The sequence below is a fragment of the Centruroides sculpturatus genome, unplaced genomic scaffold, assembly GCF_000671375.1.
Source record: "Centruroides sculpturatus isolate CEXI.00-Female unplaced genomic scaffold, Cexi_2.0 scaffold872, whole genome shotgun sequence".
Taxonomy (NCBI): domain Eukaryota; kingdom Metazoa; phylum Arthropoda; class Arachnida; order Scorpiones; family Buthidae; genus Centruroides; species Centruroides sculpturatus.
The window spans coordinates 85,088-103,351 of record NW_019385158.1 but is presented as its reverse complement, the minus strand read 5'-3'; the positions used below and the strand labels follow the sequence as shown (position 1 = coordinate 103,351).

General features: G+C 37.5%; 1 protein-coding gene across 1 annotated transcript in view; it reads left to right on the top strand.

The window, feature by feature from the left end:
* Positions 1-18,264, top strand: part of LOC111635587 — a 55,275-nt gene that overhangs the window by 20,096 nt on the left and 16,915 nt on the right. The window contains 19 exon segments of the mRNA XM_023380589.1: positions 229-625; positions 1,508-1,660; positions 2,857-2,968; positions 3,050-3,149; positions 3,216-3,228; positions 3,231-3,307; positions 3,379-3,495; positions 3,589-3,827; positions 3,922-4,060; positions 6,355-6,477; positions 7,878-8,084; positions 8,163-8,366; positions 8,712-9,337; positions 9,441-9,593; positions 9,687-9,762; positions 15,645-15,818; positions 16,516-16,605; positions 16,681-16,824; positions 18,133-18,210. Coding sequence (XP_023236357.1) covers positions 229-625; positions 1,508-1,660; positions 2,857-2,968; positions 3,050-3,149; positions 3,216-3,228; positions 3,231-3,307; positions 3,379-3,495; positions 3,589-3,827; positions 3,922-4,060; positions 6,355-6,477; positions 7,878-8,084; positions 8,163-8,366; positions 8,712-9,337; positions 9,441-9,593; positions 9,687-9,762; positions 15,645-15,818; positions 16,516-16,605; positions 16,681-16,824; positions 18,133-18,210 — 3,222 coding nt within the window.

Below are 18,264 nucleotides of genomic sequence, written 5' to 3'. Positions count from 1 at the left end.
CACAGCGATTATGACATATGGTGTTTCCGATTGTTGTTTCTATGTAATGGTTACGTGTTATCCGTTTGACACTATATCGATATCCGGCTTTGTTCAGTTAGAAATTTAATGAATCACTCCGGCGTAACTTCTATATTATTATTCTGATGTTATGGTCACTCCGGAATTGGAGCAGTAATCGCATCTTTTATCTATAAGATTCTAATTCAATATTTTCGTGTATTGCAGGTAAGTTGGCCACTGTGCCACGCAAAACGAGTGGTGGTGCAACTAGGGGAGCTCGATGATCACGTGCTGAAACCCGGAGACTTTTATCTGTGCGTGCACCGGGTTGGGCGCTCGATCCTACTCAGCGCTCAGTACAAGACGGAGACGCACGTGGGCAGAATTGGCATCCATGCACCCCTGTTTCCCATGGAGTGGCTTTCAGACCAACAGTTGACGTCCGTCCTGCGCTGTCTTCTGGTCTCTGCGGAGAAGGGCGTCGAACGTCTGAAGTGGCATCCGGCCGAAACGCCTTGGCATCGTATACGAGCCACTATGGTAGAAGCTCAGGTTCGTGAATGCGGGGAGGAGAAGCAAAGGATACTTGCACCCCTAGCCAGGCCGGAAGAGTTCAACCTAGGTGAGTCATACCGGTAATTAATCAATTTAAAAGTTTCACGAAGGACTTTTCGCGCTTTCACTGTGGGGGAGAGGTCCAAATTTCATTTATAAAGTGTACTTCATCGTCGCACTGGTCATGGTAGAAGAAATCTCGCATTCGTCACGTGATGCGAATTTCTGCTACTGTGTTATTATACCCCAGTAACCGGATGTCACGTGACCGTCGGCATCCTCATTTAATCACGTTAGCGGTTCATATCTTACCGGTCCTCCTTCATCTTTGATTGGATGAAGCATTTCACCCCCCTCTTCCGATTCATTCTCACTCTAGGGGAGGACTCGCAATGCGGCTGTGTGAAACTTGCACCAAGTAAGAAAAAAAAAATAAAAATAAAAAAAAATTCGTCAGGCAAGAAAAGAAGCGGCGTGAATCACCGCTAAGATATGTGTTACCTGTTTCCTGCCCTGCAGGTTACTGGACAGAACTCTCACTGCTTGCCTCATTGTAATTGGACTTAGGAGGGTTAAGGAGCCCCTCTGGGGAATAACTTCTTCTTTACGACTCCTGCAGAGGACCCTGAACTCAGGAAACGTAAAGCTTCTCGATAACAATATTTAGCCGAGATAAGACAATAAACAACCGATCACGTGACGCGATTTCGATAGTCACACGATCTTCGTAATGGAGACGGTTATTGTAATACCCGGTTACACGTTATATTACAAAAGTCACGTAATCTGGGGTTTCTGTGCCACGTTACTCCGATATTCGGGAAAGGGCGGTGGGCATTGCGTTACGACGAAACGAGCGTAACGCGGCCATATTCCTCTCCTCTCCTCCTCCTCCTCCTCCCGCTCCTAGTATCGGATTAACAATTTAACAAATTGCTTCCTCTTGCAGAAGCGGATGTGGGTGACTCGGACAACATCTGGAACAAAATTGCCAGCGCCGAAAGTGCAGACGACGGATTCTGTGACAATAACGATTGCTCATCACCCTCGCTTAGCGACCTGGATCAAGAGTTATTGCATTCTCGCCTCGTGCTGCTACCAGGTGAGTTTCAACGCGTTGCTTCTTCGCCCACCCCCACCCTTCTCAATTGTTCCGAAAGGATCGAGTGGTACCGTGTTGCACGCTCGTATATCCTGCGCTTCTTCGGGATGACGCGGCGTCGATTAGAGGACATGGACCCCTTCGTTTCCTGTGACGGTTTAACAGTTTAACTCGTGTGACGTCATGTGCCGGATATCCTTGATAATGATTTTACCTGTCTGATGCCATCGAGAGATCCTGTGCGAAAATGGGAGGTGGGTAACTCGTGTTTTCAGTGCTCTAACACGGTTTTTCATGATAATTTGCGGAATTTTTCCATAAACAAACACTAGAAAACAGTTAAGTTCGAATCTGTCCATCCTTCTTATGGCACACTTCGGCTCTTCTGTGCCCGCTAGTGTATAAGTTTAATACACTTTGTGCCTCTCCACGTGAATTTTTTCGAGTTTAGTAGGAAGTCTTCTAAGGAGGCTACTCCCTTAGTTGATTGCCTTACTCCATCAATCCTTATTCTATCCTTAATCAGGATAGAATCACTTGAGCTCAAGAGTGGTATGAAAGTGGAATAATGGAAGCTCTCAGAACCGAAATATTTAGGCAATTTGAATTGAAATTTTTGTGTTAAGGTGGGTTTTATACCTTACAAATAAAAATAGGGTAAATTTAGGGTTGATTTTAGCGACCGTACTTCCTTAAATCGTGTTGAAAACAACACAGATCTTAAACTTCTTTCCTCAGATTTTGTCCTTGAGTATCCAGGTAGTTCTACTTTCGCTCGTTTCCATTCGTTGGGGGGTGGTAGAGTTTAACTTTTTGGGGAGATACCGAAAAAGAGAATCAGGAAAATACTTTAGGAACCAATAAAAATCGGTCGTAAATCATCCAGATAGAATCTGAACCCCCATTTCCTGATGGTAAAATCACTTACAACCTAACAAGTGTCCATTATATCATTGTAACCTATTCGATCTCACTGCCTATGTGTCACTGCCGCCGATGACACCAGAAAAACAGAAGACTCAGCAAAATTTAGAGTACATACGGGATATCTGGAATGGTGCAATACTCGTTGTTTTTTTTAATACATTCCATAAATGGAGTGCATACCTGTGCACGGCGCGAGGACACCTTTCGTAAGATAAAGCAAACTCGACCTTCCCTATACGTGGCTGACCCACTTCAATTGCGCTTTTCAGGTTGCCGCGACACTTCGGGGAGAAGTGTTGTAGTTATCTTCATCTCCAAGTTGAAAGGCACCTCACCCCGTCGCCTGGCTCAACTTCTCATGTACTTCTATGGCATACCCAAGTAAGTACAATAAGTAGACTTTTAACTATAGATAAGGTGGGGTGTTATAGTTGCACCACCAATGATCCCATTTTCTCATAGGAGGGACGACGTATCTGATGGATTCTTGGTGTTAGTTGACGGTAGAGAAGCGACTGAAGCTCACTGGCCTCTGTTAGACGAGGCATTCTCCATTTTGGAGGTAGGGTATCTCATTAAATCCGAGTTCCTTCGAGTTTTATGTACTAAATTTGAACTTGTTTTTTAGAGTAACGTAAGTCGAACGTAAGTCGCTCCGTGTACAGAGTCTTGCTGTGGAAGTGCCATTTTCAAGAGCCCTTCCCTACAAGTGGGGTGAAGGTGAGGAAACAATCATCTAAGATTGTGTTCCTGAAGTGCCATTATTGAAGTTTCTTCTTCGATACTTTCAGTTCGAGTCAGTATGGAAGGAAGATAAGTTGGAGATATATGTCAAGAAGGACCAGCTCCTTCAAGAATTTGGGGGTTCCTACGTTTACGATCACTTAGAATGGATTGGATTTTTTAAGGTATGTTGAAAACTGCGGGTGTTATGACTTGGAGAGGCTTTCAGCACCACCAGAAACATTACAACTGGGGGGTGGGCATTTTAACTCTTTCAGTTCTTCGAACCCTTCCTCAACGGATGCCGCTTCTCGGGCCATTATCTTGTGACTATGCTGCAAGAGTTGGGAGTTAATCTGTCTTCGGGATTGTCAGGAAATCTTGTCGACCAACACAGAAATCGCATCAATCAAACTTTTCAAGACGAGCAACTACGCCACTTAGAGGATGAGGGGGAGACCATTTTGGCAGAGCTCAAATCCTATGGGATTAGTTCACCCAATAATGTCGACTACAGGTATTATTTTTATATTCCTCTTTCGCGTGTTCTTTTTTTTTCTCCCACCTTCCTTCCGCATGGTTTCCTTATCTTGTGGTGTGTTCCTCCGAAGGGATAATTTGGAAAAGTGCTCATCTTTGTATCAAGAAATAAAGAAAACCATGAGGAAATTTTCTAAATTGGCAGATCGCAGACTGAAGAAGTTGGAAGAATTCATCCGTTACAGAAGCTTTCACGAGGAATCTAGTCAAGTAAGTTACGCTGAGTTACGTTGCTTCACCCGGTTTTAAAAGCCATTTTTATGATGTGGCTATCTATATTCACGCGCGGCTAAGCATCGTTGCGTGTGGCAGTAAACTGCCATTAGAAGCATTTATATTTTCAGTTTGGAGGCCTGTAGATTTTATTTTATAGCCCAAACTAAGACTATATTATTTAAATTTTCTATTTTTATAATTAACAATACGCGTAACCTTTTAGAATTACGTAAATTTAAGGTTAGAAGGTCCGTATTGAGGCAGGGTGGAAAGTTGCAAGTCTATAGACAGGCTCAAATACGCTTGATTTTTGAATTGAACAACTTCACCCCCCTCTTAGAAGGAACAATTTATAAGTTACACTTAAGAAATTAAGTGGTTTTTTTTGTAGGTGTAATGAATAATAAGGCTAATACACCTTTCAAGGTGGAGTAAATGTGGAAGTGCAGAGAGAGGAATCGATACTTTCAATTCTTTATAAATCGGGAAAATGCCCTTTTATCTATTATGGGAAATCGGCAAACTTGACCTGATTTTACTTGCAGCAGTAGCGTCACACCGTCTCCCCCTAATCTCCATGGTAACGGGGAGACCATCAGCAAACAAACGGCTCTCTAACTATTGACATTGACCCATATACGAGTAGAAGTTGCCATATTTACCGTCCACCACCCCCCTTTTGGACTCCCCGAAAAGTAATAAGAGAGAAAAATGAGTAAGAGATTTTGACAAAGGTGGGCCAAATCGATGCCATACGACCGATTCTCAACACCTGCCACGAGCTTATACCGTAATCTGGATCGATCATACGTATATAGGTGACATTGTGCAAGTGGCTCCTCCCCATTTGATGAGTGTAGAGGGAATGGCACAACTTTACGTTAATAGAAGAAGGATAATCGATTGGGATATAAATTGCTGCAAGTAGAATCCATATAAAGTTTCATGTTATCACTAGGAAGTGCTCACGAGGATCATATATTGTGGATTTTGAGGAATGCTCTGAGAGGGGGTTTGGAGGAATTATGTCAGTTTATTGTGATTCTCGGGGCATTGCGTGTTGGCGAATTGATGCCAAGTAAGTTTGGACACTAGGGAGATCAGTAAAGGGCCAAATTCTTATTAGAAATTGAATATACTGGCGCAGAACAAGGGTGATCCATCATAGATAGATTAGAAATTGCAGATAATACGGGAATTGCATTGAATGTTCACTCAGTTTTCACCTGAAACAAAATTAAGAATGTCTTAAAGTGCCACACACATAACGTCGAATTTTTTAAAGGGACAGTATCCATTATATCCTTACTGTTTCAAAGAATACAGTAGGGCATGACCTCAACAAAAGAATTCAAATTTCAAACTTCTGATTACTTTATTGTAGCATTTACTTGAACGTCTTCTCGGAAATCTCTTTAGTATATTGCCACAAAGAAACGCCCTACTACAGGACTTAAAACTCATGAATCATACTTCCTGTCAATAAACGCTCCTTTCTACCCAGAAACTCATTTTGAATCTTATCTATGAGGTCAAAGTAAAGTGGATTCCTTAGTTTCATTAGTGGTCTTATCTGGTCAGTTGGACGTTGGAAAGTTTATTGGGTTGTTAAGGCTCTTGATTTATTTACGAGAGGTTCAGATTGTGTTGCCCCATTGTGCTGCTTACACAAAGGAATTTCCCCACTTATCAGGGATTTTTTTTTCTTATATTTAATTTTTTACATAAAATTAACGTTGGTATGCGATTTTCAACTCAGGAATCAAACACGCGGTAGTGACATTTCGAGATATCCAAGGACAACATGTCGCTGTGTCACTATGTGACATTATTGTTGCCCTTAGGAGGAAACCAGTTGGAAGTTAATGAAGTAGTTAAGACCAGATCTATGGTCTTCATCTATTTATCGATGGTTCTTTACCCCTGACGTGTGTTTTAACAGCCTAAATCTACATTTCTCCTGGCATATTTCTGAAGATACACCTGAAATTCTTTCCTTAGTCCACACATTGACGCGGTGAGTGTCACACTAATTGACATTTCATGCTTTCGTGTGTCGTAGTGTCACTGTGTTATGAAATTCGATCATTTTTATAACGTATATGCCCCTAGAAATTAAAAAAAAATTAAGTAATTTTATTGGGGGTGTAGCTAAGGGGGTGCATTTAGATTGAGTCACCTGGCACGAACAGTTCAAAAAAATTCACGTGGTCGTGTTGACACGCACGTTGCTCATTATAATATGAGAAGTGTTTCCATCCCTAGATTAATTTTACTATCGTTTTCAGGTATTATCGTGGCTTTGCAAGAAGGGGGAAGAATCACTCAACCAATACCAAAAACTCTCCGATTCACTTTCAGCCATAAGGAATCGAGAAGAGGAGTTCGAAGAGTTCTATTTCTTTGCCATGGTGAGTAGCGAAGGGTAATTTATAACTTTCTAAAATATTTACATTCAAAAGTGTGGGCCGCTTTGACGTAGGAGTCGAAAATGGGCGTTCAGTGACTAACAGTGACAACCTGTCTTCACCAGTTTTCACTTTACACAATACAATTGCCGTGTTTACGTTGTGTGTTCGGTCGCAACTGTTATTGTTTACGAGATGGATCGGGCTGGTGTAAGGTAAGTTGTAATAAAACTTCCCCCCCTCCCCCAAAAGATGGGCCAGAGACGTTCCCTCCACAACGACTCCATTTATCTCCTTGACCTTCCAGATGTTGGAGGGGAGTCGACCCTTGTGTTTTCACTCTTGTTGTTTTACTGCATTTCTGTCTGGCTCCTTTAGCCTTTGCTGGTGTGTGTAAAGTAGAGATTTTTGCCAGCTCTCACTTTCATTTTTCTTATCCCGCGAGAGGAGTTGGGAGTTATGTCTGTCGGTTGAGGATGAAAGGGAGAAAACAGATGGCGAAAAAAAAACCGTACTTTCCCTGGAGGGGGGTCGCATCAAAGGGATGTCCGGTCGACCCCCCTCAGTTTTTATGATGGCACGCGGGATAGCAGGAAGTGCTTTCAATCAGCAGCCGGTTATACAGCGGTGTGGCATTTTTTTAAAAAATATATTTAATCCCCTAACCCTGTGTGTTTAGTACATAACGCGCGGTTCGATCAATAATGCAGAAATTTCTTCAAGTTTCCATTATTTCAAGGGTGAGTTTTACGTGATACGGCCAGGCACGCAACGTGCCGAAACCAGTGTCGGCTTAACCCGATCGTTTTTAAAACTGTGTCACGTGAGAGGGGCGAGAAGCTGCCCTCCTGCGCGTATCTAACCCTCCCGTTTTAGCGGTCTGCTGTAACTCGTTTCGTGTGGCATCGATCAGAGAATAAATCTGTCATCGGAAAGGGAGTAACACCCCGGACTGAGTCGAGGGTTTAGCGGGAGGTTGCCATAACGTGTAAGTGTTAAAGTGTGGTACCAAACGGACAGATGTTCCGTTTGGGGCTAGTCAAGGCTAATCAACAGTAATGATTTTGCTCGTACACAAATGGTCAGGTTTTGTGGCGCCGAACATAGACACGTGGGTAGCAAAGCCAGATTCAGCACGCCTTCTACACTTTTAAGGAATGCGCAGCTTCTCAAATACACCAGTCACATCAAAAAAAGGGGGGAGGGTGTTAAATAGGAGACAAATTAAAAATTCGTTAGGAGCATCTCTCCGTCCCACGCGTGCAAAGTTCTCACCCATTGATCGCGTATATAGAGACAAACAAGGGGGTGTATTTGCTTAAAAATCCTTAATAGAGGAGGCAAAAAAAAAACATTAAATCAAATTTACGAGCGTTGAAGATGAACAATTACTCTTCTTCTAGCGTCAGATACGAAGGGGTAACGACCTGCTAAAAGAGGCGACAGTGATGGCCAAAGGGACACCCACATCGAGCTTGAAAGATGATGGAGGCGATATTGAAGAAGTGGCAATGTCGCTCAGACAACACCTGGACAACTTTAACGAGAGGTTAGAAGACACAAGAGAGAGGTTCGAAGAAACTGCAAAATGTTACCACCTATTAGATAAGGTGCCATTACATTTCTTAAGATCCTTAAACTCGTGTTTTGTTAAGGTTAAAGTGAATAAAAAACTAGTATCTTTCCAGTGTTACGAATGGGCACTCGAAACCATGAAGTACGTGTCTGTTATGAAAATGGACACGCTATCCACACCGGATTATCTGGAGAAGTTGGTGAAGAATTTGGAAGATTATGTAAATAATCATCCACCCGTTAATGATGAGGTGTTCGAAGAAATGAGTGCCATCGCCAAGAATCTTCACAACGAACGTTTATTGGAACAATGCAAGGTGCCATTTTGTTACGTATACTAGAATAGTATTAAAATCTTTGTGGCTTTAGGGGGTTAGGCAAGAAAATTTACGATGTTTTCGAGGGTGTAGGAGTGTTTTGATAGCCTAGAAATAAAACTTTTCTGTTAGTTTTGAGGGCGAAACATGAGTTACTTTATTAGGTGAATTTGTCTAGAAGATAACAGATGGAAATTTATTTAACAATTTACGATAAATAAAAATAAAAACTTGATAATTGTTCGGGTTATAATCGATAAAAGAGGCGATTTGCCCTATTTAAAGTAAGAGATTAGGTTATATTTATATTTAATATAAAGTTTATTTTTGTTTTTGAATACGCAGACAGCACGGTCGAGATGTCAAGTGACGACAGAACTGGTGAAAACACGACGAGAGATGTTACTAAAAGCTAAACACCAGCTTGAAAGCGAGATGAAAGGGAAGGAAACACCGAAGTACAGACACAAATCTTGTACACAGAATCCTTGGGGTACGCAATCGAATGTCACGTGTTTGCAATCCCTATCCAGTTCTCAGCTGTATCAAAGACATTCCATAGCTACAGGCTCGCCATTTGGACTGTATTTATCATACACTAACGGGATGTATCCCAGACTCAACCAGGATGTAGAGTTGAACTGGTACCTGCAACAGAAAGAAGAGCAGTTTCTTAATCAAGGGCTCATCACAGAAGACCTGACGACACAGGGTCCGGTTGCTTCTATACCAACTTCCGTTCTAGAGGCAAGAGTGGGGCAACACAGCACGACACCTACAAGCATTAAATGCAGGCAGTTGGAAGATAAAATCAACAATAATAGCATTCAAGAACAAGAGAAGAAGCACAACCCCTCGCAAGTATGGCAGTTCTGTGAAGAGGAACTCGAAAAAGTCACCGAAGAGGTGAGAGTGCAGAACAAAAGACTTCAGAAAGATAAAAACCAAGAGGAAGCAATCGATAACAGGTAGTTAGTGTCTATTTTACTTTGATTTTTTTTCTTTTTTTTGCCTACAATTCCAACACCGGAAAGGGGCGAGTGTGTGTGTTCATGAAAAACTTCCCTGTTGCAGCAGCCCGGAAAATAGAAAAGTAATCAATTATCCGGAACAGCGTCACTCCAGTCCGGTTTTCAGTCCCGTACCTGTAAATAGTCACCTGACACGACCTTCCAGTTTAGACCTTTCTGAAATATCCAGTGCAGAAGACAAGGGGAAATCGAAAAAGTGAGCATTCCCACTACATTTTGAAGCACTTTCATCACTTTCAAAGCCGTAAAAATCCCATCTTACCATCTTTTTTTCTTTTCCATTTTAAAGAACTCTGATGCTGATTATGAGGGAGATGATACAGACGGAGAGAGACTACGTTAAATCTTTAGAATACATCATCGAGGTAAGTAGAATTATCGTGACCCCACCCAATCGTGCTGAGCTATGACTCCACCCATATTCTCCCGGGAAACCAATTTATTATAAGCTACACCGAGGGGAAAGATGGCAGAGTATATTCACTGTTTTCACCATAGGTGTAAGGCATTAATAATGAATTGAAAAATTCTATGGCTTTTAATTTAGTTGAACAACTTTCATTATGTACAGTTTAACTTAAAAATTATCCTATTTATTCTTCTCTGCTCATTAATCTTGAATGGGGAATGCCAGTAATCTCTGGTGTTTTTCTGACGTAAGAGAATGTAAAAAACAATGCCTTGTATGATGAAGGACCCCCTCTCTGAAGAGTCTAGCGTAGTCTGAAGGGAATTATTTAACATTTTCAAAGAGCTATTCTTCATTATCTTTCAGATAATTTCTTCCATCCTATTCCTTCAGGATGCAGGAATCAATCTGTGTGATGTTTCCTTCAATGTCCCTATAATGAGGTCATTTGAAATGATGAAATCTTCCTAAGATGATCTATGATTAATCCTGTGTTTAATTAGAAAAAAGTCACACACAGAGGGTGGCCTAAAAGTCGGTTAACCGCGGTTTGTATTTAAATTTATCAGTGAATATAAATCGTAAATTAATGGAATAAATAAAAATATAATATCGAATAAGAAGGTTAACTGAACTTTGGGCCTCTCTCTCTGCTCTCTTTCTCGCAGTAACGACGACCTACCGTCATTACACTTTCATTAGCATAAACTGTTTATACAAAATTTTTGCTTACAAGTAGAAAGTTTCTAGTTTCTCCCCCTCATTAATGGATTCCCCCTCGAAATTACGATAGTAATTAATTATCAATGCAGATAGCTTTATATAACAAACTGAAAAAGATAAGTTTCAACTGATATTATTTATTAAAGTCCTGTTTCATCTACACACCGAAAAAATTTTTCTTATCATTGTAGTTTACTTTACATCACCCTACATTTATCAATATTCTCCCTATATTTTTCCCTACATTTATTAATATTTCCCCATATAGGGAAATATTTATAACTATGGGGAAATGTTAATAAATGCAGGGAAATATTGTTAAATGAAGGGAAAATATAGGGAAATATTTATAACTATTTTCCCCAGCATTTATCAATATTTCCCTATATTTTTTCCTTTAACAATATTTCCCTATATTTCCCCCAGCATTTATCAATATTTTTCCATGCATTTATCAATATTTCCCTATATTTTTCCCTTTAACAATATTTCCCTATATTTTCCCCAGCATTTATCAATATTTTTCCATGCATTTATCAATATTTCCCTATATTTTCCCTGCATTTATCAATATTTCCCTATATTTTTTCCTGTATTTATCAATATTTCCCTATATTTTCCCCACACTTATTAATATTTTCTCTATGATTTTAAATGGATAATACAGATTTTAGGGTGAATTTACACGTTCCGGATTTGTCCCGTTTTTAATTCTCAAAAATAGAATGAAATTCTAAATAAAACAGTTACACGGGCATCATAATGAGTCACTAAATAAATAAATTTTTTAAAAATTATCTAAAATTATCCATTTTTTACCGGCTCTTTCTGGTTCGAGCGGCAAACAGAATGGTCACACGAATTTATTATCATATAAGCTTGCGAATGAAGTGAATTCTTGAAATTTAGTAAAATATTTCGTAAAAAAACGACACTTTGTCGAGTTCGATGTCGCGATATCCTTTATATTGCACTTCACACAGCTTAACATCTGTTTACTTTATAGTAGCATTGAACTTTGTACTTTGACAAACGATCGCATCTGGTAAGAATAAGCAAAACGCACTTTTTAATAGCTCCCAATGCTTAGTTTAATTTCTATTTCGAGATTTAATTGTTCATTTTTCAAATTTATTGCCCAACTTCTCGTTCAATATTGCCCCCTTTTTTCCCTCGTATACTGGAGCCTGCTGTTTCCTTTATACAGTATTTACTACCTTCTCGATTTAAGCTTTGTACCCATTTCCATTCATCTTTCGATCCATTTTTCTGTAAAATAGAAGGAAAAGTAGGCCCTTGAGCATCAAAAATAGATCTTTAAGCACTCCTCGATAACATGGCGGGAGGGCTATTACATTAATTCTTACGTCATTATCCTTTACTACGTCTACCTTCTCCCTCTTTTCAGTGCACTTTTTGCTTGTTTTAACGAATATTTCCGCGTGAAAATCTTTATATTTTGCTCGTAATTCAAGAACAAAATGCAAATTTGAACTTTCTTATATAAGAAGCCCGAAGTTTACTATTGTCAGGGACTTTTTCTCTGAGTCTCCCCCCTTTTTTTTCTTTCTAAAGTGGCTGCTTTTTAAGGGAGAAGATCAGCAGCTCAGTTTCCTCTTCACAATAGTGCACCCTTCTTTATAAAAAGTGCATCCCTACGCTAGTTTAAAGCTACACAAACACGAAACCTGTACTTCAATACTGCGTGTACACTATTATATATATATATATAATAATAAAAAAAAACGAAATTTACATCCCGTTTATAACGACGCTCCAATCTGGTTTAGCTCATTAACGAAGTAACGACATTGAAATTCGTCTGTAGACTATCAAAGGCCTCTTATATCAATGTATACACGACTTTCCTTTTCAGAAACAATCAATGTAGAATAATTAAAAGCTAACTTAACATGGCCTCTTATAGATCCTGGATACAGGGTTAACGTCCTGTATGCCTACGCACTCGATATATCCTCCTTATTGTAGCCAACCTTCTCCTCCTTCTGTGTTTATTTTTTTTACTCAAAAGCAGTTATATATTTTATTATATGATTAAAAGGGATGCTGGTGGGAGGTCTCCACTTCGATTTACATAGGACACTGCCCTATTTCACTCGATACGTATGCGCAGTTTGTACGTGTGCAAATCGATTATTCTGGCTTTCTACTTTTATTATATTTATCCGTTATTAAGAGCTCTCACTCAGATTTTCCTATATCAGAAGTTTTTTCTATCGATTATTTTCTTCCAAAATTTCTTCTCTGAAATTCTTTCTCTTCTTCGTGAGATTTATTCCTTTTTTGGATCCTGTTTTTGTGATTTTCTTCCTTTTTTCAGCAGCTCTTGAGTTTTCTGTTCTTTAAGAACATTTTTTTTCGTGAATTTCCACCTTTTTTCAGTTTCTGTTTCTGATCTTCCTCATGTTTTTGTCAGTTTCTTCTGATACTCCTCCTGTTTTCGTCAAATTCTTCTGATCTTCCTCATGTTTTTGTCAGTTTCTTCTAATCCTCCTCCTGTTTTCTTCAAATTCTTTTGATCTTCCTCATGTTTTTGTCAGTTTCTTCTGATCCTTCCTCCTGTTTTCTGTTGATCTTCCTCTTGTTTTTTGTCAATTTCTTCAGATTCTCCTTCTGTTTTCATCAAATTCTTCTGATCCTCCTCCTGTTTTCGTCAGATTCTTCTGATCCTCCTCCTGTTTTCGTCAAATTCTTCTGATCTTCCTCCTGTTTTCGCCAGATCCTTCTTATTCTCCTTCTGTTTTCATCAAATTCTTCTGGTCCATCTCCTGTTTTTCAGTAGCTCTTTCTTCTTTTTTTTCATCAGATTTTTCGGATCTTTCTCCTTTATTCAGGAGCTCAATCTTCTCATTCTCACAAACTTCTTGTACAATTTCTCCCCTTTCAGAATCTCTTGTGACCTTTCATTTTTTTCCACAGAATTCTGCAGTTTTCCTCTTTATCAAGAAAACTTTAAAATGAATTTTCATCGTTTTTAAAACATACATATTCCCCTCTTCAGTTTCAGTAGTAATACCCATGCATTTTGCCTAAATTTCTACAAAAAATTACACAACGAAAGCGTTAAATAATACATATTAAACAACCCTTAATGTTAAACGACGAGAAAACAAAGATCAGATTATGAATATGTTTAGATGAAACCATTTTGCCATTTACTTTTTCCCACTGGTACAAAGTGTAAAGGTCTACGGTTATATATTCTGATAAGACAGATAAGCAAATTACGTTCTTCCCGTTACGTTTTCTTTAAATAAACTTAAGTTTACTTGTTTATATCTATGAATGGAAAATAAACCTTCTTAAGAATATGTAATTAGTCTGGTAAGCTGTCAAGGAGAAAATTTGAATAAAGCGACGAGAGGGGAGGAAAACGTTACAAACGAGTCAGTGTCAACAGACTTGTTACTGTTTTGCATAAACGAATTAAACATCGCCATTCATAAGTTCGTTCTTATGAATTTTAAATGTAGTTTATGACGCATTTATTTGTTTTTTTTAAAGATACGCTTTAAACAGATTATTTTGTTTATATTGATAAAGAATTTTCTGCTGATTGTATCAGGAGCTTGAAGGGATATCAATTACAACTCCTTGTTAATACTTGATACAAAGTACCAGTCGACCCCCGTATAACACTGTTGATTTTTCCGTTTTATATGAATTCCATGTTGTACGAGTCACTTAGGTTTTACAAATACATGAGCCGTTCACGGCACATGTATTTGTAAAATCTAAGTGACTCGTACAACATGGAATTCATATAAAACGGAAAAATCAACAGTGTTATAGGGGGGTCGACTTAATTTTTGTAATTTTGGGTCTTAAAAATGATATAAGATTCCAAATTTCGTCTGGTATTTTATAGTATGGCTCACCTTGAAGCATTTAAAAATGGTGACAACTGAAGGTTAAAGCTGAACCCTTCTTCCTGTCTTGTAAGTCTTGCACATGCTGTATTCGTATCATGTACGTATTGCATACGCTAGTATTATTGCAGATGCTATATTCTTATAGAATATAACGTATGCAGGAATATTTCACGAAGTACAGTTAGCTGCAAGAATGCATTATGAAGTACAGTTAGCTGCAAGAATGCATTATGAAGTACAACTTGCTGCAAGATCATTTTATGAAGTACAGCATTTACATGCATAGTTTTTGTAGCATTATTGTAGCTAGGAAGTATGCCATACTCATGATACAATCCAGTTTTTTCTTTGCATACATCACCACCCTTGCTGTAACTCTTCCCACCACCTGTTGCTATGACTTAAAACTAGGTTATGAATGATGTACAGTATACATAAGTGAAAACTGCAATTCCTGTATCATGAAGTGACCTCAAAAATCCTTAATATAAGTGCATTTAACACAGAAATGCTGCAAAATACGAGCTTGTGTGGAAAATTTTAATGTATTGTTTCACTTACACATGCATACTTGCAGCAACACCATAACAACTCTAAAGTCAGTATAGTATCTATATGTATTGTGCATAAAGATAATTTATGTGCAAAAGTTACTTAAAATTTGAAGAATTTTTCCCTCAGAAATGTTGCAACTTAGCCAGAAAAATTGCATAACAAGTGTATATTGTCCTTACACTTCATGAATTCATAACAAGTTGACATGACACAGGTAGAAAAATATTGATAGGTGCAAAAGACAAAACAATTAGACACATTTATGAGGATAGAGGCAATAAAATCTCACAGTATATCATTAATTAAGCATTATATACCTTCTAAATGTACCAGATATAAGCAGAAAAGTCAACTCTTTACACAGCTTTTAATCGTGTTTACCTTTTAAAACATGGAAGGAAACCATAATTTATTTTAGTGGCACTCTTTATGGATCTACAAATGAGTTAATGGAGCAGTTTCCTTTAAAATAAATAAAGCTATTGAGAGAAAAATATAATTTTATCAGGTATCATTAAGTGATAATCTATATGAGATAAAGACTTTTCACTGTAAGCGAAAAGAGAAAAATATAAACAAGGATTAATAATTCTTAATGGGCTCGATGAGTGCGATATATAAACATATTTAAGTCCATTTAGTGAAATATTTACTATGTTTTTTTCAGAATTATGTTCCGGAACTTCTGCGAGAAGATATTCCTCAAGCTCTTAGAGGTCAAAGGAACGGTATATTTGGCAACATAGAGAAAATCTATGAATTTCACAGACAATACTTCCTCCAGGAAATAGAGACTTGTGAAAGCCATCCATTTACTGTTGGACAATGCTTCTTAAAATATGTAAGTGTGCTGTTTTCTTAATAAATAGGCATTTATAATTATAATTAAATGCTTAAACACTGTAACACTGAAGTATGGTAATGAAAGCATTCGGGTGCCAGCAACTAAGGGTACCCCTGTATGGCTAAATTCGAGAAAGGGTTTATGCAGGGGTACTGCTAGATTCACCTGTGCATGTAGCAGTCTTGGGTGTAGCAGGGTCAGTACAGGGATGATGCTAGGTGCGACCTGTGCACTTATCATCACCCCTGCAATGACAATACATGAAGTTGTAAACTTGAATGAATTTGCATATAAATTCACTAGGAATTTAATTGTAATTATGTTTTTAAATCCACAAACTTACTCTAAAAGCAACTTCTAAATACAAAATGAACTAAAGTGTTGTATAAAAAGAAGATTTCTAAATTTAGAAATTGCTTTCTTGGAACATTTATTAAATTATACTTTAATGATTTTCTTAAGTTTTAAGCTTACGCAATCAATAGTTTAGAGTGTCGCGTTACATAAAGTGTCCTTGAAGGAGCAAATATCAGATTATAAAGAGGTAGCGATGAATAATACATGACCTCAGACTAAACAGGAAATTCTATTTTGAAAATAGTATTTTCTTAGAAAATATAAACAAGGCAATTCATTTTATTGTATATAAAATAGTGTAATAAAAAAAAGGATTAAAATTAGTTTGCCTTTACAGGAATCGCAATTTTATTTATATGCTCTTTACAATAAAAACAAACCAAAGTCAGATGGACTGATGATGGAATACGGCACAACATTTTTCAGGGTAAGCGTGCGGAATTTCATTTATAATCTTTGTAAAGTGGCGTATATTGTAATAACACAACTTCTAATTATTTAGGAAAAGCAACTTGAACTTAGCGACAAAATGGATTTAGCCAGTTATCTGTTGAAACCCGTACAAAGAATGGGAAAATATGCTCTTCTTCTTAAGCAGTTGTTGAAAGAATGCCCGGAAAGAGATTCCGATCACCATGATCTTAAGGTAAGTTTTAAGTAAGGTATATTAAAACATTATTTTGAAGCATTATACAATGATTATTTAATTAATATACCATTAAAATAATATAACTGTACCTTCATAACTTAATGTAACAGCTACATTTTCAAGAATTCTCTTCAGAATTTCATTTAAAATGCTTAAAATCATTAGAATACAGCAAATCTACAGCAATTACATGTTTCTAAGAACTAATATTAGTTATAAATTTGCCAAAAAATGTCTTAAATTAGAAATTTCTATAATTTATAATGAATTTTATTTAATAGAAAGCAATTTATAGATTCAATTATTGACCAGTTTGGATAAAACAATAAATTAAAAAACATATTATTGAGTAATTGAATACAATGACAGGGCCATTTTTCTTAATGAACTGTAGAATATTTTATTTGGGTCCGTCACATAAGTGGAGACAACAGTCGTACTTCTACTGCGCTGTATGTCCGATTTATGTTCTCGTAATCAGACCCCCATTGAACGTTTAGTGGAGCCAACATAAACCATTTCCCTATGACACCTGTTGTCTCTAATAGGGATGTTATAAATGCCTGGTAATCTGTCAGATTTGTGAGGTTTCAAAGCTGCAAGAGGTTGTAAATTATAAAGGTGAAAGTGCAACACTAAATTGTTATTCCCATTATTAATTTCACATACTGTATAAGGGGATGGCAATCACAAAGCTTGCTTCACTTTATTATTTTTTACCATCCAGTACTGCACAATGACATTAATTAGTGTGGTATAAGAACATTGTATAATCTAATTATTTTCTATGAAAGAATGTAAAGTCTATATCCAGATATAGTGTAATGTGATCATCAGTTTATGCAGCTTTAAAGGTTGCGCATGAAATTATCTCAACAGATACTAGTATACATGTTTAAGAAGCTGCTGTCTTTTATGCAAATCATGGAAATATACTTTAGATACTCATTAGATTACCTAAATTTCTTTAATTATGTTTTTATTATTTGTAATAGCTGCTTATCAAAGAAACTGGATCGAATTTCACAGGGTCAATATCATGAGTACAATGACTCCGTTGATGGAATCTTACAGCTGTTGATAAAGAATAGTTCATTTCACACCTCTTAGATACCATACAATAGAATAAATGATTTAAATCTATCCTTAGCTTTGAAATTTTCTGATAGTTTCTCTCAGGGAATCTTAATTTTAATTCAGAGACAGTTTTACATCTCAGACATTGTTACAATTTTTTTACAGAGATAGACAATAAATTCATTTGTTATTCATGCATCACTTACTTCTCTATGTCTCATTGTTTAGGCTGCGGAAGAAATGGTTCGTTTTCAATTAAGACACGGAAATGACCTACTCGCCATGGATGCGTTGAGAGAATGCGACGTTAGTAACTAAACTATAAATACTTAAGTGACTCTACTATTAAAAGTATCGTTA